Source organism: Protopterus annectens, chromosome 4.part0 (genome assembly GCF_019279795.1).
Source record: "Protopterus annectens isolate FY-2018-M chromosome 4.part0, PAN1.0, whole genome shotgun sequence".
Taxonomy (NCBI): Eukaryota; Metazoa; Chordata; order Ceratodontiformes; family Protopteridae; genus Protopterus; species Protopterus annectens.
The window spans coordinates 4,982,847-5,008,182 of NC_056733.1; the positions used below are offsets into that span (position 1 = coordinate 4,982,847).

The 25,336-nt window shown below is 42.0% G+C and overlaps 1 protein-coding gene across 1 annotated transcript in view; it reads left to right on the top strand.

Moving 5' to 3' along the window:
• SUZ12 (SUZ12 polycomb repressive complex 2 subunit) overlaps positions 1-25,336 on the top strand; it is a 2,970,550-nt gene that overhangs the window by 2,668,984 nt on the left and 276,230 nt on the right. Inside the window, exon 14 of the mRNA XM_044068039.1 lies at positions 12,544-12,742. Within this exon, the coding sequence (XP_043923974.1) occupies positions 12,544-12,742 (199 nt within the window). The remainder of the gene's footprint in view (positions 1-12,543; positions 12,743-25,336) is intronic.

Here is a 25,336-nt window from a genome sequence, read left to right on the forward strand (position 1 = left end):
CAGGTAGCTATGCTGGCATATGTTACACATACACTGCCATACTCTCCCTGGGCACAAATGGCACTCTGTCATATCATCACATCTCTCTCCCCTTTGCAGACTCAAGTTAATTTTTCAAGTGACCCTGAAAAATGTTGATTGAAAGAAATGGGTCTGTCTGGCAACACATTAACCTATACCCTGTCTTGAGAGCCCCCCCCCCAAACTAAAGTGCTGCACTGTCATGTCATATGCCTGCAACCCTAGGCTCCACCTCAATAACTTGGCATTTTGCTGGCTGGCACAATGTAGTCATGTTAAGACATTGTGGTCTGTAACCACAGTGAATTTCCTTCCATACAGATAGGGCTGAAGTTTCTGCAGTGCCCATACTATGGCTAGGTATTCTTTTTCTACAGCTGCATAACATTCCTTCCTGGGTTGGAGTCTACAGCTGAGATATACAACTGGGTGCTCTTCTCCCTCTGAGGAAACCTGGTTGAGTACAGCCAGAATCTCCATGGTTTGAAACATCCACCTGCACAACAAATTATTTGCTGTAATCTGAACTGGCTAACACAGGGGGTCCTCCCAAAGCTCATAAGCTTTTAGAATGCCAGCTCCCAGGCTGGGGTCTACACTACCTTATGTGGCCTGTTTTTCCTCATCACTTCTGTGATCACCAGATCCATCTCGGACTCCTCCTACCATCCACTGCAGTTACTCGCCATCAGGGCCTCCCTATCATGGTAAGGCTTCATCGTGTTAACATGGTGCAGTTTGTGCCCCTGCCTCTTGCCTAGCTGGTTTGCCATGTAATTAACATCACTGACCTTCCTTACCACTTTGAACAGTCCCTCCCAAGCTGGCTGCAGCTTATTGTGTCTGACAGGAATGAGCACCATAACCCGCTGTCCCACAGCATAGTATCTGGCTCTAGCATTCCTGTCATACCAGACCTTTTTCTGCTATTGGGCTCCTACCCGGTTCTCCTGGGCTGAGCCCATGAACTCCCTAAACCTTGTCCTGTCGATTAGGACGTATGCCACAACACACACCTTGTGGGATTCACACTCACCCTTCCACTCATCACAAATCAACTCTGCTGCCCCCCTCACCCTGTGCTCATACAGCAGCTCATAGGGTGAAACACCTCTGGATTTCTGGGGTCTCTCTCTTTATGCAGACAGTAGATGGGGCAAATATTTGTTCCCCCCCCCCTTCTCTCAAACTGGTTTGCAAATGCCCGTGGCATGGTCTTTAGTGTAGGGTTTAACATCTCCACAAGACAATTGGTCTGGGAGTAGTAGGGGTGTCTTTAGGTGCTTCACCCCAAAGCGTTTCCACGGATAAGCCAGCAGGTCTGACATGAAATTGGCACGTCTGTCAGTCAGTATTTCTCTCTGGAAACTTGCCCTGCTGAGAATGTCTAAAAAAAGCATTTGCCACCTTCTCTGCCTTAATGGATGACAGAGCCATTGCCTCAGGGTATGTAGTAGCACAGCCTACCACCACCAGGATATCTTCCCTGTGGAACTTTGGTTACTCAGAGGCCCCACAGTATCCATTGCTACCCTCTGGAACAGCTCTTCAATCACAGGCAAAGGCCTTAAAGGAGCTTTGACCTTGTCTCCTGCCTTGCCTACCTTTTGGCACTTCTCACAGGTCCTGCTGTACCCTCTTATATCCCTTGCAATCTCAGCCCAATAAAAGTTCTGCATAATACGCCTCTTGGTATGCTTTATGCTCTTATGACCTGCAAAAGGAATGTCATGGGATATGCTGGAAGTGCCAGATGGTAGGATCTGGGCACGATCAACTGCTGTATACCCTGACCCTCTAGTTTTCCCTCAGCGATCCACTCGCTATACAGTAACTCTTTGTCCAATATACAGACTCCCCTTTTCCTTGAGAATCAGTTGCCACCTTAGCTACGTTCCTCAAGCCTCGTAAGGTAAGGTCCAAAAGCTGAGCCTCTCTCAACTCTACCTTTGTGACCCTTCCCAGCTCCCTTTCCACAGGAAGCCTGGTATCTTCTGACAGTGGTGCCTCACTGTCAGCCTGGGTACTACCAATCGCCTCTGTCCTTGCAGTCACCCAGTCCATGGGAACATCAGTACCTACCAACAGCTGTGGCTCACTTTCAGGCTTACTGGTATAGGGTAACACCCTTCCTGAAAAAGCCACATCACCAGCTGCAGCTTTAGGTGTGGAGTCTGCTGGGGTCCATCTGGGTCTCCCACAAGCTACCAAACCCAAATGCATGTCTCCAAACCTGACTGAGTGTAACTGCATGCACACAAGGTGCTGCATTATCAAAATCATTCCCTATCAAGACATCTGCAAGGATATCCTCAAACATGCCTACCTGATTGCTTCCTTTTCTACCCTGTCAGTCAAGGTGAACCCTGCCAAGGGTATTTGGAATGGGGTTCCTTGTAAAGCTCTGACTGGAGTGGACTACCCAAGCAAGTACAGCTACTCTTTAACCACTGCAGGCTTCACAATGGTTATGTCAGAGGCTCTGTCTCTCGGCAGTAGCCTGTCTTCCATCCACTAAGGTAGGATACAAACTCTGGTGATAATTTTGTACCCTTGTTGACCCCAGACAACTTACCACTGGCATGCTGTTATTCCCACTTGCTGGCATCTTCACCTTTTTCCTCCACTTTGCTTCAGTGGGCATTTCTATGCTACATGGACCTTCTGGTTACATTTAAAAGATCTAACCCTTGATCCTGGCCATGTACCTCAACTAGTGACTTCCTGTGTTACTGGTGGACTCTGTTGGGGTGGTTTAGGCTGCCCACCATGGGTTCCCTTATATCCATATGCCACACTGGGTATCCCATTCTTGTGCAGTGGTGCCGTGCTTGCTAAGCAGAAATCCCCTTTTCACCCCAGCTCATCAGCAGAGTTACACTATTGGTCTGCCAACCAGATTCTCATGTCCTCAGGCAAAGTGCTAAGGGCTTGTTCCCTCACCAAATAGTCTGCCAGCCTTTCAGAAGTGGTGACCTGATACCCACTCCCCCACCTATGAAAATAAGTACTTAATTCAGCAATATAATCACGTACACTTTCATGTGCCTTGCGTCTCTGCTCATGAAACTTTTTTTCTGTAACCTTCAGGTGTTGTGTTAACACATTCCAACAAACATTGTTTAACTTTATCAGAGTTTAAACAACCAGTATCAGGCAATTTAGAAACAGCAGTTACAACTTTACCATGGAGTAAGGGGGTCAAGAACTGTAGCCAGAGCCCTTGGTCAACATTATATTGTTTACATGCTCTTTCAAATATATGAATAAAACTGTCAAAATTATCACCCTCTGTAAACTGTTAAAGAAATTTACTGACCGTTATTGCTTCTGGGGTTTGGTTATTCCCTTTCCCATTACCTCCATGACCCTGATGAAGACTCAGCATCTCCCTGTCATGTTGGCTCTGTTTCTCCTTTTCTTCGGCTTCCAACCACAGCAGTCTCTCATTCTCTTTGACCTCCAGACACTGCAATCTCTGCTAATTCTAATTCCATCTGTTTTGCCTGCTGTAGTCTCTCATTTTCTTCATCTGCCAAACACCGCAGTCTCTCTGATTCTAATTCCAAACTTTTGGCCTTCATTTCAAGTTTCTTTAACTCCAAACGGAGTTTGTTTTCTGAGGAAACGGCAAACTGTTCTGTTTCTGAGGGCTGCACAGCCCCATCAGCAGACTGGTTGTTGGTCTGTGCTGCAGTTGCAATTAAGGCTGAAATCATTTCTTGTTTAGTCAGGTTGGTAGGCAACAGTCCTTTGGCTTCACACACCTTGGCCAACTGGTTCTTTGTCAGCTTGCCATAATCCTTGGCTGACATCTTTGCCTGCTTTCCCTAACTAAACTAACAAAAGTGAAAATGAAACTCTATATGTTTACCTTTTGGCTGCTGAGGTTATTCACACCTTCAGTGACGTCTACCCACAGGCTATTGAAGTTCAGTTCATATCCCATCCAGCTGCCACCAATATGTGACGGTCCCTACTCCACTACTCTGGGCCAGTAATCAGTGAACCTTAATTCTCACCACTGACACTGGTGAGGGGTGGCCACTAGGAGCAAAATGCAGCTCTCTGCACCAAGCACAATTTCTCTTAAGAGCACACAGGGCACACCCTCCAGACCTAGGGCTGGACTCTCTCTACAGGCCCCAAACAAGACTCCACACTGACCAAGCTCTGTATCCCTGTTCCAAGTGTCTGACACACACAAACTAGGATATTTGATCATCACACACACGCATCTGGGAAAGGCTGGCACAGATTTTCCAGCTGAGCCCCCTCTGCCTAGATTATAAGGTAATTACGCTGCCACCAGTCAGCTGTTCGGTTCTTACAAGGGTACCCAATTATACTGAGTAAAATTAACACTAATACAAATGGTAGAGTTTGCCCAATGCAGCAAGGCTTTCAGGAGCAGCCAGTGTCACTAAAGTAAGCATAAGCACTCTTAAGATGATGGTGCTGCGGTAGCGTTGTCGCCTCACAGTAAGACGCTGACCGGTTCAACCCTCAGCTAGAGCGTCTTCTGCGTGGAGACATGCGTGAATGGCCGTGCCTTCGTTGAAGGTTGTGCGTTAGGGCTGGCAACTCAAGCACGGAAAAATCAACTGCCAGTCATTAGCAGACCGGAGTTCCGCTGTGGCGACCCCTAACCGGGAAAAGCCAAAAGACACAACAACAACTCTTAAGATGATAAAAGTATTCTCTAAAAGACCAGCCTCAATGAAAGGTATAGAAATATTTAATACAAAATAAAATAGAAAACATGAGAATACTGAATATCTAGTTACAACAAACACCAGAGTTTCAGTCACAGGAGAGAGAAAAAATAACAGTTGGATAGATTCACAGGATTGCAGAACAACAATACTTAACTAATCTCTCTATATTTTCCTGACTGACTGGAGAATTGCTGTTCCCAAGTTAAGTTGCTTACTACAGCAAGGCAAAATGAGGTGTGTGGTTGTGTGAGATATCTGTGAGAGATCTTTCCTGTCAAGTTCCAGAAGACAAAGTGCTGCTGCGAGAGTTCTGTCATATCTCTCGATATCTAAAGAACCATTTCAGTGCTGGTTATAGCGTGACATCACATCTGGTCACCTGACTGTGGTACAGTACACACCCAGAGCTTTGCTAACATCTGTTGCAGCATCTGAAAGCTATAAAACAATTTCAAAAACGTCCACCCTTCCAGGGTAACACATAGTTCACCACTAAGGACAATACAGTAAGATTCCTAGTCTTGGTTTTCCCAGGCATTTTTGTCTCTGGCTGCAGTCAGACGTGTAAGATAAAATCTTTATGGCCTAAACCAACCAATTTAATTTTCAACCTGTTTTTCAAAATTAGCTGGACTGAGATTAACCTCTTCCTTTCCAGAATTCCCTGTTAACAGATATACATTTAATCAGTTATAATAATACTGTCTGACATACATGTATATCTTTTTTTCTGTCCAGCAGAAACCACTGCCGATGTATTTTTAACACAAGCAGCTTTACAAATACGTTTGTAACACAAGCATCCGTACAAATCAGTATAATAGTCAGATGACAAGATTCTTTATAAAATTCCAGCTAGATATGTTACACATGCACTGCCCTACTCTCCCTGGCATAAATGGCGCAACCTCATGTCATCACAACATGAATTAGTATAGAAAGGTCGTTGTTAAGCAGCTATTTGGTTAACTCCAGGGAAGAAGTACAACTTGGTCAACAGGAAGTAGAAACAATTGATGCCAGACTTATGGAGGCTACCCATCCAGACCGTACCCCAAAGGGCAACGAGGTGGAAAGATGTGGTTTCGCAAACCCCAGGGCTCTTTCCCAGGCACACAGGGTGATGCCCCCCCCAGAGGCAGAGGAGGGGGCAGAAATGGAAGACGCCACCCTGGCGGCAGAGGGGGTCCGCAGAACCAAGGTGACAGGGATACCATCCCTGGGAAGCCTTTCCAGCACTCCTGAGAGGAGGCCCGACGGTCCTGCTCTGCTGGCAGTCGGGGGTCGCTTGGCTTTATACCCTCAGGCCTGGCAAAACCTTACTTCAGACAATTGGGTAAAAAGCATTATTACCAGAGGTTACAAAATTCCCTTTTTATTTCCCCCATTACCACAAAAAAGATTCCCAGATGTACCACCCCATCTGCGAGAACCTGCAGCTATAGAAATCTCAAAGCTGCTAGAAAAAAAGAGTCATCCAGCCAGTCCCAGCGGACCAAAGAGGATCCGGAACTTACTCAAGGTTTTTTTTAGTTCCAAAAAAGACAGGGGACTGGAGGCCAATTCTGGACCTAAGCACTCTCAATACATTTGTGAAGAAAGAAAAGTTCCGGACGGTCACGCTTCAATCGATCCTTCCGTTTTTACAGAAGGACGACTGGATGTGCTCAATAGATCTCAGGGACGCCTACTACCACATCAAAATGGCCAGAGTGTCCAGAGATCACCTGCGCTTCCGGCTGGGAGCCAGCCACTTTCAGTTTCGGGCCCTGCCCTTTGGTCTAACCTCAGCCCCCAGGGTTTTCACCAAATGCATGGCAGTGGTAGCGTCTCACTTGAGACGCCTAGGATTCCGGGTGTTTCCATATCTGGACGACTGGCTCCTTTCTGCCACCACCGAGCGTCAACTGAAAGAGGCCAGGGACTACACACTCAGCCTTTGTGTTCAGCTAGGGATTTCGATAAATTTCGAAAAATCTGCGTTACAGCCCTCGCAGCATATTTCATTTATAGGGGCAGATCTAGATACCTGTTCTTTGCTACTAAAACTCTCCTCCACAAGATTAGCTTCCCTGCAAGAACACGTATCTCTCCTGCTATTGTCCAAAAAGTCCCCAGCCAATCTAGTCCTGAAAGTCTTAGGGCTCATGTCAGCTTCCCTCATTGCAGTTCCCATGGGGAGGCTGCACATGAGAGTTCTCCAATGGCTGCTGTTCGCACAGTGGTCGTTCCAACAGTTACCGCTGACACACGAGATTCACATTACGAATACCTGCAAAGCACACCTGTCTTGGTGGTTACAGAATCACAACTTCATCAGCGGCCGACCGTTTGTGTTACCCAAACCAACAGCCACAGTGACCACGGACGCTTCCCTGATAGGGTGGGGGGGGCGGCATCTTTCAGGGACAAACAGTCCAAGTCGAATGGTCCAGTTTAGAGTACAACCTGCACATAAATGTTCTAGAGATGAGGGCAGTGTTTCTAGCGTTGCAACACTTCTCCCCCCTTCTACCTCTAGGGACCATTGCAGTTCAGACGGACAACATGTCCGTAGTCTGGTACATAAACAAACAAGGAGGAACCAAGTCTTACCAGTTGTGCAGAGAGGCCATGAGAATTTGGCAATGGGCAGAATCCACGGGTCGCTTTCTGATAGCAACGCACATCCCGGGGTTATCCAACGTCATAGCGGACAGGTTGAGCAGAGCCATCCTGTTACCTCACGAGTGGTCCCTCAATCAGATAGTGGCGGAAAGGATTTTCCGCAAATGGGGCCAGCCTTGCTGCGATCTGTTTGCGTCTCCAATGAACACCAAGTGCAGAAGCTACTTTGCCCTTTTACCCCCTCCAGGGGATGTCCCCAGGGACGCTCTGATTCACGATTGGCCAAAAAGTCTCCAGCCAATCTGGTCCTGAAAGTCTTATGGCTCATGTCAGCTGATGTACGCTTTCCCTCCTATACCACTGATCCCGAAATTTCTTCAGAAAGCCAAGGACCAGGAGAGGACTATAATTCTCATTGCCCCATTCTGGCCTCAACAGATTTGGTTCCCCTTTCTTCAAACTCACCAAATACGGGAGCCCTGGATTCTGGACCCAGTGCCAGACCTACTCACTCATTCGTCAGGAGCTCCTCACCCGTCGCTCCTATCCCTCAAGTTAGCAGCTTGGCTGCTTCGCTTCCCTACTTAGCCAGGTCTGATCTTCTCTCTCCGGCGGTTCAGGACATTCTGGTCGCCTCTTATAAGGCTTCCACTACTAAAATCTATACCAGTAAGTGGAAACGTTTCATCTACTGGGCGACTACACAACATTTAGATCCCTTAGTAGCCCTTCTAAACAAGATTTTGGAGTTCCTGTCCATGCTGTTTCACCAAGGAGCCTCTTCTGCCACTTTAAAAGTTCAGTTGGCCGCTATTTCCAACTTTTCATGTAGGAGAAAACGGAGCTCCCATTATGGCTCATAGGCTTTGTAAAGCCTTCATAAAAGGGTCCTTTCATCTCAGACCAACAGTTAGGTTACCTACAGCTCCTTGGAATCTAAATTTGCTCTTATCCCAACTAATTTTACCACCCTTTGAACCAGCTTCTTCCTGTTACTTAAAGTTCTTGTCCTGGAAGACTCTTTTCCTAGTGGCTATCACTTCAGCCAGACGAGTATCAGAACTTCAGGCACTTTCCATCAAGCAGCCATATTTAATTTTTCACCCGGACAGGGTATCATTACGCACCAACCCTTCCTTCCTCCCTAAGGTTTGTTCGGTCAACAACATTAATCAGTCCATTGAGCTTCCTACATTTTTCAAAAACCACTCCAACAAGCTGGAATATATGTTGCACAAACTGGATGTTCATAGACAACTCAGATTCTACCTGGATAGAACTAAGGACCATAGAAAAGCGGACCAACTCTTTATAGCCTTTGCGGACAACAAAAAGGGCATGGCAGTGACGAAGCGCACACTTTCTAAATGGCCAACTGATTGTATAACCTTTGTTTATTCTGCGTCAAATCAGATTTTGCCCACCAAACCAAAGGGAAATTCTACTAGATCAGTTTCCACATCTCTGGCTCATGCAGCTCGTCTGCCATTGGACACTATTTGTGCAGCCGCCACTTGGTCTAAACCGCATACATTCATCACTCATAAAGTTGACAGGACTTCCAGGGATAGAGCATCTTTTGGTTCCACTGTGCTCAGGAACGTTCTTCCGTGAGTCACTCAGGGTAACGGAGCTAGGGACGCTACCCATGTGTAAGAACAAACGGCGAGATTGAACACTGTCACATAAAGAAGTTATGTCCTTACCATAACGTTCCATGTGGAGTGTTCATCTCGCCTTTGTTCTTACATCCCCACCCTCCCACCCTCAGGTCTGGAAGAAAGTACGGATTTAGAAGTCTGGTCTATTTGTCTCCCACTAGTGGTCTCTCTGTTGTTCCTACTGGCTTGAGCTAGTGTCTGATCCTTATGTATACTGATGTATCCTTTTATGCTCATAACCTTTGTTATTGCTGGATCTGGTCTTGTTTGCAAACTAGATCTGAGGTAAAGGCAGAGGGAATTGTGGGAGGTAGGTTGGTCTCGAGCTTCTCCTAGATGCAGAGCTTTGATAAGCGGCCGACTCGGAGCCGAGGATCGGCTCCGACACCCATGTGTAAGAACAAAGGCGAGATTAACACTCCACATGGAACGTTATGGTAAGGACATAACTTCTTTTTAGAGTGCGACAGAGTCTTTATTAAAGTTTATGGATGGGTAAAAGTCAACCAGAATTGTAATTGTGTGAGTAAACAAGTAGTGTATGCTGCTATATGCCAGGCATGTCCTGGGTTTTATATTGGCAAGACCAAAAATGCCTTTAGGACACGCATTTATCAGCATACCTATGATATAACTAAAGGCAACACCATAAATGCCCTGGCATAGCACATTAATACATTTCCAAACCACAATTTCAATTTTATTATTCTGGAAAGGGTAGTAATGGATGAGAGAAGAGGACCCAGTGACTGGTTCCTTGAATTTAGAGAATTTATGTGGCAACTTAGAGTTAATGCCACTACTAGCCCAGGTTTGAACGATATGGTGTCCCTCACCAGTTATTTAAAACCTAAAGCTGACTTTTTATTTGAATGAGGTGTACACTATGACCTTGTTTTTCATTTCTATGTAAGTTTTTATAGTACTGATGCTAACTATTGCTTGTTCCAAGACATTTTGGGTTTTTTATTGTACATATTTTATTGTACGTATTGCTTGTTACACAGATTTATACATATTGTGTTCATATTTTCTCTAAAAACAATAGCTAGTTTTGTATTGTATTCACAAAACTGGCATTTTTTGTAATTTAGTGTCAGGGTGCACATTTACCATATATATTTTTTACAGTGGTACTAAGTAATGGCTTATTTTATTTTAGTTTATTGAAAAAGAAACCATTCAGAAAATAAGAGATTCTATGTCTTTAAACATTTTTATGTTCAGTTATTCAATTTTATTCAATTCATGGCTTAATTGCTTTATGTATAAAAGGATGGTCTTTCTGACTGTCGGGTATTCTTAAGAAGTCGATCCTAATATTTGACGAAAGCGCTTAATAAATTTTATTTATTTTTGTATCCTGCTCCATTTTTGTGCTTTTTGTTACTTTGTGCTTTTCTACAATTTCCAGCTTCCTCATGGAACACATTACTTTTCTGTTACCAAACTCTGAAGCACTACAAGTGGGTGTATCTGTTTTCAGTATCTCTTCCACTTCACTCTGAATCAGTTTACCAATGTTTCTTTCTAATTATTTCCCTGCGCAAACAATGAATGTGCATGCAGCATCACTCTCAGCAGATCTAAAAGACAAACTAGCTCTTTGGTAAATAAGATTGTTCCTTACAGCTACATCTTACTTCCCTGTTATTTTAAGTTCATCTAAATTTGGACAGTCTTTAACCCAATGATAGTTGCCCTGAGATATAACTCACTTGTTTCTCATGAAGTACTTTCTTTATGGTATTAATGCTCAGTAGTGGTTGTCTTAACGGAACATTTTGTTGGCCCAACTTGCAACTTTGTGCTCTATTAAATGTGCTGTCTCTCTACTTAATTTATGCCTGTTACAGTGATTGATAACCTTTTGTGCCCACCAGTGTGCTTTGTCTGAGCACTGAAGCAAAAGTAAGTTATTTACATACTGTTAATGCTAATTGTTTCTTTTACATTTAAGCAGGCATTATCTGACAGAGCAAAGATCCTGTGCAAAGCCAGAAAATGTGAAACCGCAAAAAAATCCCATTTCTTCAGTTTTCCACATAACAGCATTAGTTATCACACACAATATATGTTAAATGTAACTTTTAAAGTAGCAGATGCATCACCAGAAGTTTTTGCCTGTCCAGGTGTGCTTCAAACGGTCGCACTCCTGCATGACATGCTGAGTATTTCATACTTGCAATTTCTCTAGTACTAAAAGGCCATGATAGCCCAGTGGCCTTTCTTGTACTTCATCTGCAAAAAAACAAGTACAAAACTGATCGGAAAATAAATTTCACAGCAGTTTGACATCATCTTCTTATGCTAATTAATTCCAGCACTTTTTCATTAGGCGGTATTATCTTGAGTAATAGTATCTGTATTGCTATTCGTGATACAACTGATTGACAACGTGGAATATAATCTGTATTAAAACCGGATGCCAGGTGCCCGTTTAAACTCATTTTCTAACTATTTTTATTAACTATATTATCTTAATTATGTTTATATAAATTTAAAAGGGGGCATAATCTGCCATTTACTGGGCAAGCAATCCCACTCATTCATGTCATGATGATATGTAGAAATGCACACCATCCATCAGGCGTGCTGGAAGAATGTGCAACCACCAAATTTAAGCATTGCCTGTTTTCGTTTAATTTTTCAAATTAAGTCTATCATAAGCAAATTCTGCATTGCAGAGTCTGGCTTTTGTACATTTACTTCTGGCAAGTGATTTATTGCATGTGGTTTTTAAAAGCAAATATTGCATATGGAGAATTATTTGCACAATCAGCTATTACTTTAGTCAAAAATCAATCTCTGATAATCAAGTCAGAATTGGAGTATGCTGCATAAAATTTTTTCCTCTCCCAGGAATGTAGATCAGGTCTAGTGTTCAAATCCTTTGCTGAAGTTTCACTGCAGTGTCTTCTGCTTTCCCAGTAAAAAACAGCATAATTGCAAGAATGTGCTTTCTTTATTTCCAGTTGAGTAAAACAAATTCATATCATAACCTCATTTTTCCTTCTTCCACTTGGCTTATTTTCATCAAATAGAAATGTGCTTCTGTACTTGGAAACCTTGAGTTTGCAAGACAAATGAAATTTACTTGTTTGCATTTTTTGAATATCCAAGCTTCACAAGCATGTCCAAAGATAAGTATATACAGACATAACAGGCTCCATTCTAAATGGCTTCAAAAGCATGCAGTTATTGCAATAAAAGCATGTACTGCTGGAAAACTATTATAAAGTTGGTGATGTAATAGAAGTCTTCCCCAAAACACACACTGCTGTAAAAATCACAAGCAAAAGAATATTTTCAGACTTAGCATTAGCAAACACTGAATTTGCTAGTACGATGTAGCGTTCCATTTTTTAATATCGTGTTTGTTTCTCTTAAAATACAATTCATGCAGGTTATTTGATGATTAGTGTCTTTTATTTTACCTCTGTACAGATTGTTTGCACATTTGTTACATCGTCTGTTAATTGTTTGTCTTTTCTTACCTTTTAAAGTGTCCCTTTCACCAATGAATGTTTTTCTAGACCCAAGCGCACGAAACCTTGCATGACAGAGTTCCAGGAATCCGAAGATGGAGAAGTTGAACAACAACGAACATACAGTAGTGGTCATAATCGGCTGTATTTCCATAGTGACACTTGCCTCCCTCTCCGACCCCAAGAAATGGAAGTGGATAGTGAGGATGAGAAGGACCCAGAATGGCTGAGAGAGAAAACAATCACGGTACACAACACTTTAATGCATCTATAGTTTGTTGTTCCAAATTATTTTGGAAGTTTTTGTAGGCTGTCTTTAATCTGATGGCTTGCAACTTTTGATGGAAAAATATGACTGAATGCCACACAAAGTTTTATGTTCTTCAGTACTGACCACTTGCAGTAGCCTAAGCTGTATAGGTTATATCCTGCATAGGATATAACAGCCAGCCAGCTTCCAGAGCTTCATGGCACCTTACATGCAGCAAAAGTATTCAACAGCTGAGCTGAGTAAAAGCACAGGTTTGGGTGCCAAGCTTGCAGAGCTTTTCTGCCACCAAGAAGAGCATTTCTGTGCAGGCATTTGAGAATGTTCTTCGTGTTTAACTGTTGCAGTCATTACATGTGGGTAATCTGCTGGCAGGTTGCCTTCAGTTGGCCTAAATATCAAAGTCTTGGGTCCTGCGTCAGTTGCTGTCTCCTCTTCCATGACGTCAGGTCATCAGGGGTATAAAACATGCAGCCAACGCCATTTTCTTCAGTCTTTCTTGCCGCACGGTGCCCGAAGCAGAAGCAGTTCGCAAGTGCTTGTCGGCCAACTCCTGAAATTTTCGCATTCGAGTTTCAGACCCAAAGTCTTCAATTAAATCTAAGTACCCCATTGGGGAAACTTTTTCTTGCTCCTTACTGATGTTAGTAAAAGTTAATAATTGCATTACTTGTGGGAAGCAAATATCTCATAAGGATTTTCATTTGTACTGTATTCCTTGCCTAGGCCCAGATCATAACGTGCCTTGCTGTCGGTTTTGTGCTAGATTTAACCAACGCACTATTAAGCGTCGGTACATCTTTGCTTCAAAATATTTTGGATACAGATTTAATTACCCTGAAATGTCGTCTGATAGCAATCCGACTACTGGAGTTCACAAAAAACACAAAGAAAAGGACAGACAGACTGTCGAGGTCCAAAACCGACGACGAAGCTTCTCCTAAGCCAGTCACCGGTACTCAGTGAGGCACTTTCGCAGCCCCTGATACCCGCTACTTTTGAGTCGCAGGCCTCTACCGAGACCCATGCAGAGTCTGGTATGCCGCGAGATTCTCAGAGTATTGAACCCGCGGATGTCTCTCCCTCGGATGGGTCCAGAGCCTCTGAGCTGGCACCGGCTTCTGAGGGTGTTTTCAGGCCTCAACATTTCTATATAAAACCGACGCCGGCTTCAAAAACAATGTCTAAGTCTAAAAAAATGACGCATGAGCCACGTGCTCAGGCCCCTATGCCTAAAAAACAGATGATCAAAATGGCTGAAGACTTAATTACCTTCATCAGGAGTTCCCAACCCCCCACCTGCTAAGAGGCGTAGGCAAGACACTGATTATGAATCTTCAGATCAGGTTTCTATTTCTTCTGATCAGGAATTTTCTGTTCCATCCTATGAGGATTCAGATGCTGAAGAATCCATTCTATCTGCATCTCCTTCTGAGGATTATTCTTTTGGAGAAACCTTGCACACTTTAAGGGAACATTTTCATTGGGAGAGTCAGGATTTCTCCGAATCAAAAATGAGGCTTAGGGATTTCCTTCTTCCTCAGCATAGGCATTTGGCTATACCTCCTGTATTAGACATTGTTGATGTGTTTGCGGAATCAAGCATGGCTCCTGATTCCCTACCCTCCAGCTCCTAATAAGCCAGACCGATATTACGGGGTTCCTGACTCCCACAAATTTTTATTCAAAAATCTTGCTGCTGATCCAGAAACTATCTCACAGGGTCTCAAAGGTGTGAAGGCCTCAACAGCCAAGACTCCTACCCCCTCTGGTAGAGATTCCAGGCTGCTGGATAGATGGGGAAAGAAGGTTTATACGTCTGCAACCTTAGCAATTAGGGCCTTAAACTGCCAGCTTCATATGCGTAAATATCAACAGCATGTTATGGGCTTATTGAAACAGAAAATTATGTTGATTTCTGATTGTGCGGAAAATAAAGAATTACAGGAATTATTGTATGCAGCAGAACAAGTTGGAAAGCATACTTTGCAATGTGATTTTGATTCATTGGAGGCCTCTTGCAGGGCCGCAGTTACTGGACCTGTGATTAGAAGGCATGCCTGGCTAAAGGAGCAAAATCTGCCTGTTCATGTTAAAGCAAAATTGTTGGATACACCTTTACAGCATGATACTCTGTTTGGTAATAAGGCAGAAGAGGTTTTAAAGAAAATGAAAGACAAAGCTAAATCTGTGCAAAGATTTTTTAGAAGTGCAGCCACCCAGATTCAGTAGACACTGGCGTGCTAAAAATTGGTCCTTTCCTGTGTCCAACAGAGCCTTAGAAGGCAAATCCAGGCGCTCAAAAGGCTCTAGATACCAGTCACAGGGTTCTTGCAGGTCAAAGCAATGGGGTGCCTCTACCTCCAAATCTGGAGGAAACGAAGCACAACCCTACAGTAAGCAGCCTCAATGACTTCCCTCTACCAATACCAAGCACTTATCTGTTGGCAGCCCCCTTGGGGGGGGGGATTAGCACTTCATGCTCAAAATTGACAGTTAATAACCCAGGACAAGTGGGTATTAAACATAGTATCCCAGGGGTACAGATTTAATTTCCATACCTTGCCAATTCCAAAAGGTTGGCCAGATCTGCCACAAAATCAAGGGGCAGAGGCTCAGAAACAAGTTACGTCCCTCATGGATATGGGGGCTATTCAACCAGTACCAGAACAGGAAAAAGGACAAGGTTTTTTATTCGACTGTTCCTGGTACCCAGAAAAGACAATGCCTGGCATCCAATCCTGGACTTAACGATTTTGAACACATTCTTGGACATCTCAAAATTCAAAATGCTGACTTTACAACAGCTACTGCCCATGCTGGGCAAGAACGCTTGGTTAGTGACTCTAGACTTAAAAGAGGCATACCTGCATATCCCAATAAGGGAATCGTGCAGAAGATACCGCCGCTTCAAGGCAGGTTTTATGCATTACCAATTCTCTGCACTGCCCTTTGGCTTATCTACTGCGCCCAGGGTCTTTACAAAGTGCCTGGCACCAGTAATTTCATTTTGCAGACAAAGAAGCATATACACATCTATCCTTACTTAGACGACTGTCTCATTCAAGCAGAAAACAAGGACATTCTTCAACATCTGGCGTTTGTAAAGAGGCTTCTAACATGCCTAGGGTTCACAATAAATGAAAATAAATCACAACTGGTACCCTCTCAAAAAATTACATTCCTGGGTGCAAGCTTGATTACAACTGCCCAGATGGGCTTACCTTACGCCAGAAAAACAAAGGCAACTGACTATATACTTCAAACAGATAGCAACAAAAACCCAGTTATCTGCAAGACAAATTCTGCAGGCTTTGGGGTTCATGGCATACTGCATTCTACTAATTCCATATACAAGACTGCATATGAGAAAACTACAATGGTATCTAAAATGTTTATGGAGTCAACATTGTCACAGTCTGGAAACAATGATTCCTCTCATTCTCTGCCTACAACAGGAGTTTCTTTGGTGGGCAGAGACATGTCACCAGAACAAGGGACGGTCTTTCACTCTACCCCCTGCCACCCAAACCTTAACAACAGACGCATCAGACTATGCTTGGGGGGGCCACCTGGCGGGGAGATGCATTCAGGGCATATGGAGCCCAAAACAAATGTATCTGCATATCAACCAAAAGGAGATGTTAGCTGGTCAGAATGCCCTGACAGCCTTCAAGGATTTACTTCATCCAGGACAACTACTGATAAAGACGGACAACACCACGGTTATGTGGTACATAAACAAGCAGGGGGGTACAAATTCCTACCCCCTTTGCAGACTAGCCATTGCATTGTGGAACACAGCCTTGACCTACCAAGTACATCTTCAAGCTCAATTCCTGCCAGGAAAACAAAATACTCTGGCAAGACGACCTAAGCAGAAATCTTATGGACCCTCACGAGTGGAAACTGGATCCAAAAGTCTTCAGCATGATAACAGAGAAATGGGGGAGCCCAGACATAGATCTGTTTGCCTCTCCCCAAAATTGTCAACTGGACAAATTCTGCACAAGGACTTATCACAGACAAGCATGGAAAGTGGATGCCCTCTCCTTCAGTTGGAAAAACCTATCAGTCTACGCCTTTCCTCCTTTGCCTCTTCTCCCCAAGGTCTTACTAAAGGTCAGACAGGAAAAAAACAAAAAATGGTCCTAATTGCCCCGGAATGGCCTCACCAGCACTAGTACCCAATTCTAAGGAATATGTCTCAACTCCCTCCTTGGTACTTGCCTCAAATATTCTTCAGATTTTACAATACTTGACTGAGATGCTTGACAAGGACCTATCTTTTTCTTTAATAAAAATCCATGCATCTGCCATCTTGGCTCATTACAGCACGGAGCCTCCCATTTTTTCTCATCCTCTGCTAAAACGGTATCTAAGAGGGGCCAAAAATGTAAGGCCTCCCAGAAAATCACCAACTCCTGCATGGGACCTCAATTTTGTGCTGGAAAATCTCACCCTGCCTCCTTTTGAACCAACAGCTACTGTGGATATAAAGTTTTTATCTTGGAAAACAGCTTTCCTTTTGGCAATCACTTCAGCAAGAAGGGTTTCAGAACTACAGGCCCTCATGGCTGTGGAGCCTTTTATTACATTTCAGCCAGACAGGGTGTCCCTCAGGACCAATCCTTCCTTTATGCCTAAGGTGGTATTCAGAGTGGCTCTTAACCAAACTATTCACCTGCCAACATTTTACCCAAATCCGCAGAACAAGGGGGAGCAGATTTTGCATTCCTTGGATATACACAGACAACTAAGATTCTACTTAAACAGGACCATATCTCTAAGAAAGTCTGAGCAACTACTGGTGGCATTTGCTGCAGGATCAGAGGGGAAGGCTATATCAAAGCAGACTATTTGTAAGTGGATAAGCCACTGCATTCATTTCTGCTACTTGCATCATGGTAAACCAGTGCCCAAGGGAATCAGGTCACATTCCACCAGGGCTGCCTCTACTTCAGCAGCTTTTCTCAGAGGAGTTCCAACCAAAGACATTCTAGAAGCTGCAACTTGGAGCTCTGTTCATACTTTTACAATGCATTATAATTTGCCTCTCTTCTCTAAGTCCAGAGCAGGCTTTGCCACTGCAGTTCTTCAGGGCCTTGTAGCCGCTCCTAATGCTATTTAGCTCCATCCTCCCATCCATAGCTTTGGGATTCTACCCAAATGTAATGACTGCAACAGTGAAACGCGAAGAACATAGTACAGTTGTGTACACTTACCATAAATGTAGATGTTCTAGTGTATTCACTGTTGCAGTCTGGGTTACCCACCCGCCATCCCCCTTTTTTTCTAGAACTTCTCTTTCCTTCACCATATTGTAAAGCCTTTGTGGTGAATTTGCTTTTAGATGAAGGTAAAGTTTATGTTGCTTAAAGTGCATTTATTTATATATTGCTATTTATATATATATATATATATATATATATATATATTTTTTTTTTTTTTTTTTTTTTTTTTTTTTTTTGCTCCCCATTTTGCGGGGGGGGGGGGCCTGCCATCTGGGGCAAGAAAAACTGAAGAAAATGGCGTTGGCTGCATGTTTTATACCCCTGACGACCTGACGTCATGGAAGAGGAGACAGCAACCGACGCAGGACCCAAGACTTTGATATTCAGGCCGACTGAGGGCAACCTGCCAGCAGATTACACAAATGTAATGACTGAAACAGTGAATACACATGAACATCTACATTTATGGTAAGTTTACACAACTGTACTTTCAGTAGTCAGCTAATGCTGTTTCATTACTGTGCAAATAGGTTTTCTTCAAGGAAGAACCTTCAGTGTTACTTTTTAATTATTTAAACCATTTTTTTTTTGAAAAACAATTACTTTAAAGCTACAGAAAAGTAATTTTTTTGACTTGTATAACTTTTATGCATTTTTAAACAGGAACACAATATTACTTTTGCAGTTAAAAGTGGTTAAAACTACTTTTTCTGTGGAGAAACTGATTATTTGGGTTGCTGGCAAAAGTGTTTTTACTGTGTTTTTATGGAAAAAGTGACTTCGCTATTTTCCTGTTTTGCCAGCTGTTGCTGCTAAGCTGCCCAGTAAACAAAGCACCATTTTCAGATTGACCATGGAACAAACTACAGATCCCTCGGTCATACCCTCTTCCAACCACAAAAAGAAAGTTAACTAAGCACTCTTTGCCATCACAGTATGCTTGTAATTAGCCACAGTTGCGGGTCTGAGTCTGCTGTGGCCAAGGCTGGTTCCTAAGACCAGGCATCTTTTTCCTCAGATCCCTCTGATGTTGCCCATACAGCCACGGTGGACTAGGGTTTAGCCATGTCCACTGCATCTGTCATGATCCCCTCAGTGGCAAGGGAGAGCTATTTTTGTCACTCAAGAGAGAAGGGGCAGGGAATGTTCCCTTGTTTATCCAGAATGTTGTACCTTTCCCTAGGAAAACTGTTGCTGGTAGTACTAGGCCTATTTACTCCTCCATCACTGTCAAAAAGAGAGTCAAAACGAAACATTTACCTTCTCCTGTTTCATTTTCTCTGGATTTGAGTAATTTATTGGGCTTGCTTCATGGTCTTGTGTAAGCTAGTGACCCTTCTTGTAAGGTGGTTGCTAGCAAATAGAATTCCTAGAACCTTCAGTGACGACCCCCCCCCAGTTCTGACAGCATTAGTGAATGTGTTTGTCACAATCTGTGGTTTCTCTGGGAGCCAACCTGCTGTGCTGCTAAGAAAGCAGATAGAATGTTCAAAATTCCTTAATCTTTCAAGTTTTGATGCAGTAATCCTAGACCTGACCCAGCAGTTACAGAAGCATTTTGTTAATTCTAATCCTTCCCCATCAGACGAGGATGATAGTCATTGATAGGTTTGGGGGAAAAAAGTGCATGCTTCTGCAAAATGAATTTTTAGAATTTTGAATTTGTCAGGCTTGTTGTATGTTGATGCTTATACTGACAAATTGTTAATCATATGAGGAATTTATTTGGTGCACGTTCCTCATGAGGAAAATATGCTTTGTGTAGCTTAGATTCTTCTGCTTCTCGGGTCAGTACTCCATTTTGACTCTCTAGATACTGCTTCCAGGGCTGTTGCAACTAGTATTGTTTTGATGTTTGCCTGCCTGCCTGCTTTCTCAGACCATCCCAGAAGGTGACAAAAATGAAAATTTGAATTCTCCTTTGGATATATATTTATTTTTGGAGCTTCTGCTGCAAAATGTATCAAAACGTGTGATGAGAGAGGTAAGCTGAATCAGGGAATCTGTCAGATTTGTCAGTCCAGCTTTTCTAGGTTTTCCAAGGGATTTTCTGCCCCCTTACCCAGTTTTGGCAGCAGAACACTATGAAATATATTTTGTCCCCCTCCATGGTATATTTGCAGTAGTTATAACTGTAACATTTGTGCACCCCTTTCGAGGACTTAATAGCATTATTTTCTGTCAGCCCATTTATATAGAAAATACTCATATTTTTACCTCTTTTGAGACAAATAATTGGCTGCTACTTACGGTATTCTTAAGTTCTGGAAAATACGTAAGTAATTTCCTGTTGCCTTTTATAACTTTCCGTATGCTATTTTCGTCTACTGAATTTTCAAGTAAGCAAGCTAAAGAAAAATATTTATTCTTTCTCTCTCTCTTCTTTTATATTTCTATTCTATCAATTTAGCAGCCTGAAATTCCATGCTTCGTTTCTTTCATGTTTCTTTCATGTTTCAGTCAGTGCATTATCTACCATTATTTTGGGATGTCCCCTTTCGTAAAATTTCGCTTTCATTAATTCACTTTCTACTCTATAAAAATCCAAGTCATCTGTAAGTCTGCTTATTCCAGTAAACTGACTTTTTGCAGTGTTTTTCTTTAAATTAACATGATGCATGTAGTAATGTAAATTGCTTTTGACATCTTTTTAAAACATCTTTACCTCAAGTTGATTCTCAAACTTATAAACTGTTGCATCCAAAAAATGTATCCTTTCCATTTCAGCATTAAAAGTGAACTATAATCTGTAGCTGTATACAAGTGCAAAAAAAAAAAAAAATTCCCAGGCAATCCATAGTTACTCTCCACAAAATAAATAAATCATCTATAGAACGCTTATATAGTACTACATACATAAAAAATTCTGATTTTTAAATATGTTCTTTCACCCAGCCCATCATAAAATATTTGTGTAGCTGGGGGGGGCATAGCAGCCCCCATTGCCACCTGTGGCAAGTTAAATTAAATGCTTGTAATTTTCCCCTGCATCAGTGATGGAGAGAATCGCAAAGTGATCCTTAAAATTAAAGGGTTAACCCATTGAGCTAAATGTAATGTGTCATGACTTTTAATCAGGTGATTCTTTTTACAAGGTATTTAAAAGATTTTGTAGGGTTGAAAATTTGTCTGATGAATTTCTGTGTTTAGAATGAAAGTGCTTACCAAACTAGTTTTAATGTAATTATATTTAAGTATTCAAGTTTAGTGTTTTTGTAGCCATTTTAGGTTGTTTTAGAATTGCGTTTTTCTTTTTGTTTACAGTAGTTAAATTCGTGTGGCTTTTTGGTGTTTTAGTTTGAGCTTATGGCCTTTCCGAACTCCACTTTTGCCTACCAACCCAATTCAAGTTTTTTGGTTATTCCATCTGGTTTTATGCTGCTTGATAACACTGGGGGATTCAGTGCTGAATAATGTTAAAGTTTTAGTGGAAAAAGTGATGAGCCAACCACAACATGGATTTTTACTCTGAGGTGGATCTATGATGCCTTTTAGGGTCCCGTTAGGATGTGTGTCTTTGAAGCCTGCTGAAGATTCAGTTTGGTTTGAAAATGTAGATGTATTTCTTCTTAATTGTGTTAATGGGCCAACTAATTCATTTGAGCATGTAAGACAGTTACCAGAGGTAAAGTTTCTGAATTTAACAGCAGAGTCCATTGAGTTAGACAACATCTTTTTGAAATTATAGAGGACTCAGTGGAACATTGTTTTTCAAAGTCAGTCTCAAAGTTAAAAGGGTGCAGAGAGGCTTAAGGGTATTGCGGAAGCCTGCAGAAGCTATCAGTAGAACTAATTGAAGTTTGGAAAGCATTAAACGAAGCCACAGGTCTTCAGTATGTTTGGATGAACATAAGACTTCATTAACCCTTTTGAATAAAGTTGTAGTAGATACATACAACAACTTAAAGGGACTTTCATTGGCAGCAAATTCAAAGTTAAAATGGAAAAAATAATAGTGAAGGTACAGGCAGAGAAAAACATAAGATCAAAAAAATTTATACAGGTATGAAAGATGAAAAAAAAATAACACAAAAAAATCAGTTTTGCCACAAGGATCTTAATTATATTTTTTGCTTTATTCTAGTACCTCAGCCTTTCACCTTCTGGAAATAAGTTCCAGAATGCCAACTGATCCAATTTTATACACCAAGTGCTTCATGATTAACCAATTAAACATACAATAAATCAGTTACAAAATGTTTAAATAACCAGTTAAACATTATGCAGAATACTCTTAAAGTTTTTTTTTTTTTTTTTTTTTATTTAATCATTTAAAAAATACTTCCTAAATAAACTTTTCTACAAAAGTCCACATAAATAAATTCCTGTAAAGTCAAATTATTATCCAAATTCATTCCCCTTGGAAAAAGTGTCCAGTAATTTATAATTATTCTACATTCTAGTCTATTGAGTTCCACTTTGAAACTACCTCCACTATTCAGAAATGCCCAGGCTAAGAGACTAAAAAAACAAACTGTTCCCCAATCCACCATGTGCAGAAATAAAATGACTAGCAGCTGGACTGTTCATATTTTGTCTTCTGATGACCCCCAAATGTTCCATTATTTAACTTTCACCTTCCTGTTAGTTTGTCCAGCATAGCTTCTAGTCTTTGGGTAGCCACATCCAGTAATATACACAACTCCGAAGGAGTTTGCAGCTAAAAGGTTCCCTAGCTCTGCAGTTCCTACCATTGATCTTACAACCATTTAAATTCTTAGCCCTGCTACATACTGAACAATTTCCACAAGCATGTGTCCTTACTCTGTGTCACCCTATCTAACTTTTATCCCATCCCCTCTCAACATTTCTTTAAAATTGCTATATCTACCATATGAGAAATTAATATATTTAGGAAATAAATATCCTGTTGTCATATCTCATACCACATACAAATTCTTCATAAGGTAAAGATTTGATGAGATGAAGGGGGTGTGTACACTATTTGCGTGAAGAAAATTGACAGATGTTGGTTTCCTATTGGTCTATACTGGACCCTATGACTGTTACCTGCATACAATTCCACATCCAAAAACATTATACTAACTGGATTCAAATAACATGTATATTTTAAACCATGAGAATTACCATTAATCTATTCCATACATTAAAAAAAAATCTTCCTATTCACCTCTAGACACAAACATTAAGTCATCAATGAATCTTTTATAATATACCACATTTCTTGAAAAGTATTCACTGGGGTACATGTACTGTGTCTCAAATTCACCCATATAAATAATAGCATAAGTAGGGGCATAAAATCCCCAATTGGTGTTCCTCTTTTTTGTAAGGAAAATTCTATTCCCTCATTTAAAGTAATATTGAGTGAGACAAAATTCCAAAATGGACAATAAGAGGTTTAGGGGCCTTCACCCATCATTCTGCCCATTGCTTAAAATCCACACTTGGTCACGATGTTAGTGTACAAAGCACTAACATCCAAAATTGCCCAAAAATAATCATCTTGCCATTTCCCCATTCTCAACCTCACACACAGTTCACCCATGTTTTTTTTATGTGATAAGGAACCTTCAACAAATCTCTTAAATTGAAATTAAAAAAAAAATGCATTTTCCAAATATGAGCCTATCTCATATATTATAGGTCTACCTGGAAGACTGGACAGATTTTTATGGATCTTGGGAATAGCATAAAATTTGGGTCCCTGGGTTCCTTAACGAGTAACTTTTTTTACATCAGTAACCCGCAGGAAACCACGACTTTCCCCTCTTTCCAATAATTTGTACAACTCTGAGTTAATGCAAAAGAAGTTATGTACTCACCATAACGTTCCATCCGAGTAGGTAAACTTCATTTGTCAGCAGCCTGTGGGTATCTGATCCATATTGCATCCGAGCCGGCAGCTTCAAACAGCTAAGCTCCAAGCTCCTCCCCTTATCCATAATCCCCTGCCATCCCTCTCTGACCTCAGATTGAGTTTGCTATAGTAGAATAGCATATTACAACAAAAGGATCACCTGCAACTCCTAACCTGGTGTTATCCGGAGAAAAGGACAAGGAATCCTTCTAGGACGCACTATAGGTTAGGAGGATGGAAGGGGGGGGTTGGTTGCTGGCAAATGAAGTTTACCTACTCAGATGGAACGTTATGGTGAGTACATAACTTCTTTATCTTAAGTAGTTAACTTCATTTGTCCATCAACTTGTGGGACAGAGTCCCCAGCTACCCAAACTTGGGGGGTCCTCATGGAAGGATATTCCGGAGCACTGCAGAGCCGAAGGATGCTCTCCCTCTGGAAATTAGATCCAACTTGTAATGGTTAATGAAAGTGTGGGATGAAGCCCAAGTGGCTGCTGAACAAATGTCCAAGGACACTCTGGAGCAAAAGGCAGGAGAAGTAGAAATCGATCGGGTAGAATGAGTGTGTGGACTCTTTCAGGTTTAGGTCTACGAGAACTCTTATATGCAAGAAGTATACATTGGGAAATCCATCTGGACAATGTAACTTTTGATACTGGTTTGCCCAAAGAGGGTCTTGCAAAGGATACAAAGAGTTGCTCAGATTGCCTATGTTCAGCTGTCCTGTGCAAGTAGAATCTCAATTGCCTATGTACGTCCAGAGAATGTAATTTGTATTCACCCTTGTTTTGATAATTTGGAAAGAAAACTGGTAAATTAATAGATTGATTAATACTGGGCTCAGAAGCAACTTTGGGTAGGAAGGAGGGATTGGTCCTGAGGGAAACTCTTATCTTTATGGAAGACCAAGTACGGTGGTTTGGCGCAAAGGGCTTGAAGCTCCGAAACCCTTCTAGCCGAAGTGATAGCAATGAGAAAGGCTGTCTTCCAAGATGAGTATTTCAGATCCACCGAGGCTGCGGGTTCAAATGGGGGGCCGGTCAAGAACTGGAGAACAAGAGTTAAATCCCATGTAGGGACTGCGTCTTTCACCGGAGGCCTTAAGAGGAAGGTGCCTTTTAAGAAAGTCTTACATAATTTGGAAGATGCTAAGGAACCGAGGTCACTTCCCACATGATGGGAAATCGCAGCTAACTGGACTTTGACCGTGGAAGAGCTAGCACCTTGGTCGAATAAGGTCGACAAAAATTCTAACACCGCTGGTATGGGAGCGGTATGGGAGCTGTAAAGGGATCCAACTTTCTATGCTCCGCCCAGATAGTAAAGCGTTTCCATTTGCTGTCATAAACCTTTCTTGTAGAAGGTTTATGAGCGGCCACTAAAATAGCCTTAACAGGGGACGAGATACCGGGAGTCCTAACTATTACTGGAACTGGATCAGCCAAGCTGTGAGCTTGAGGTTGTCCGGGTTCGGAGTTGGTAAACCCAGTGGGTGAGAGATCAGATCCGGGGTGG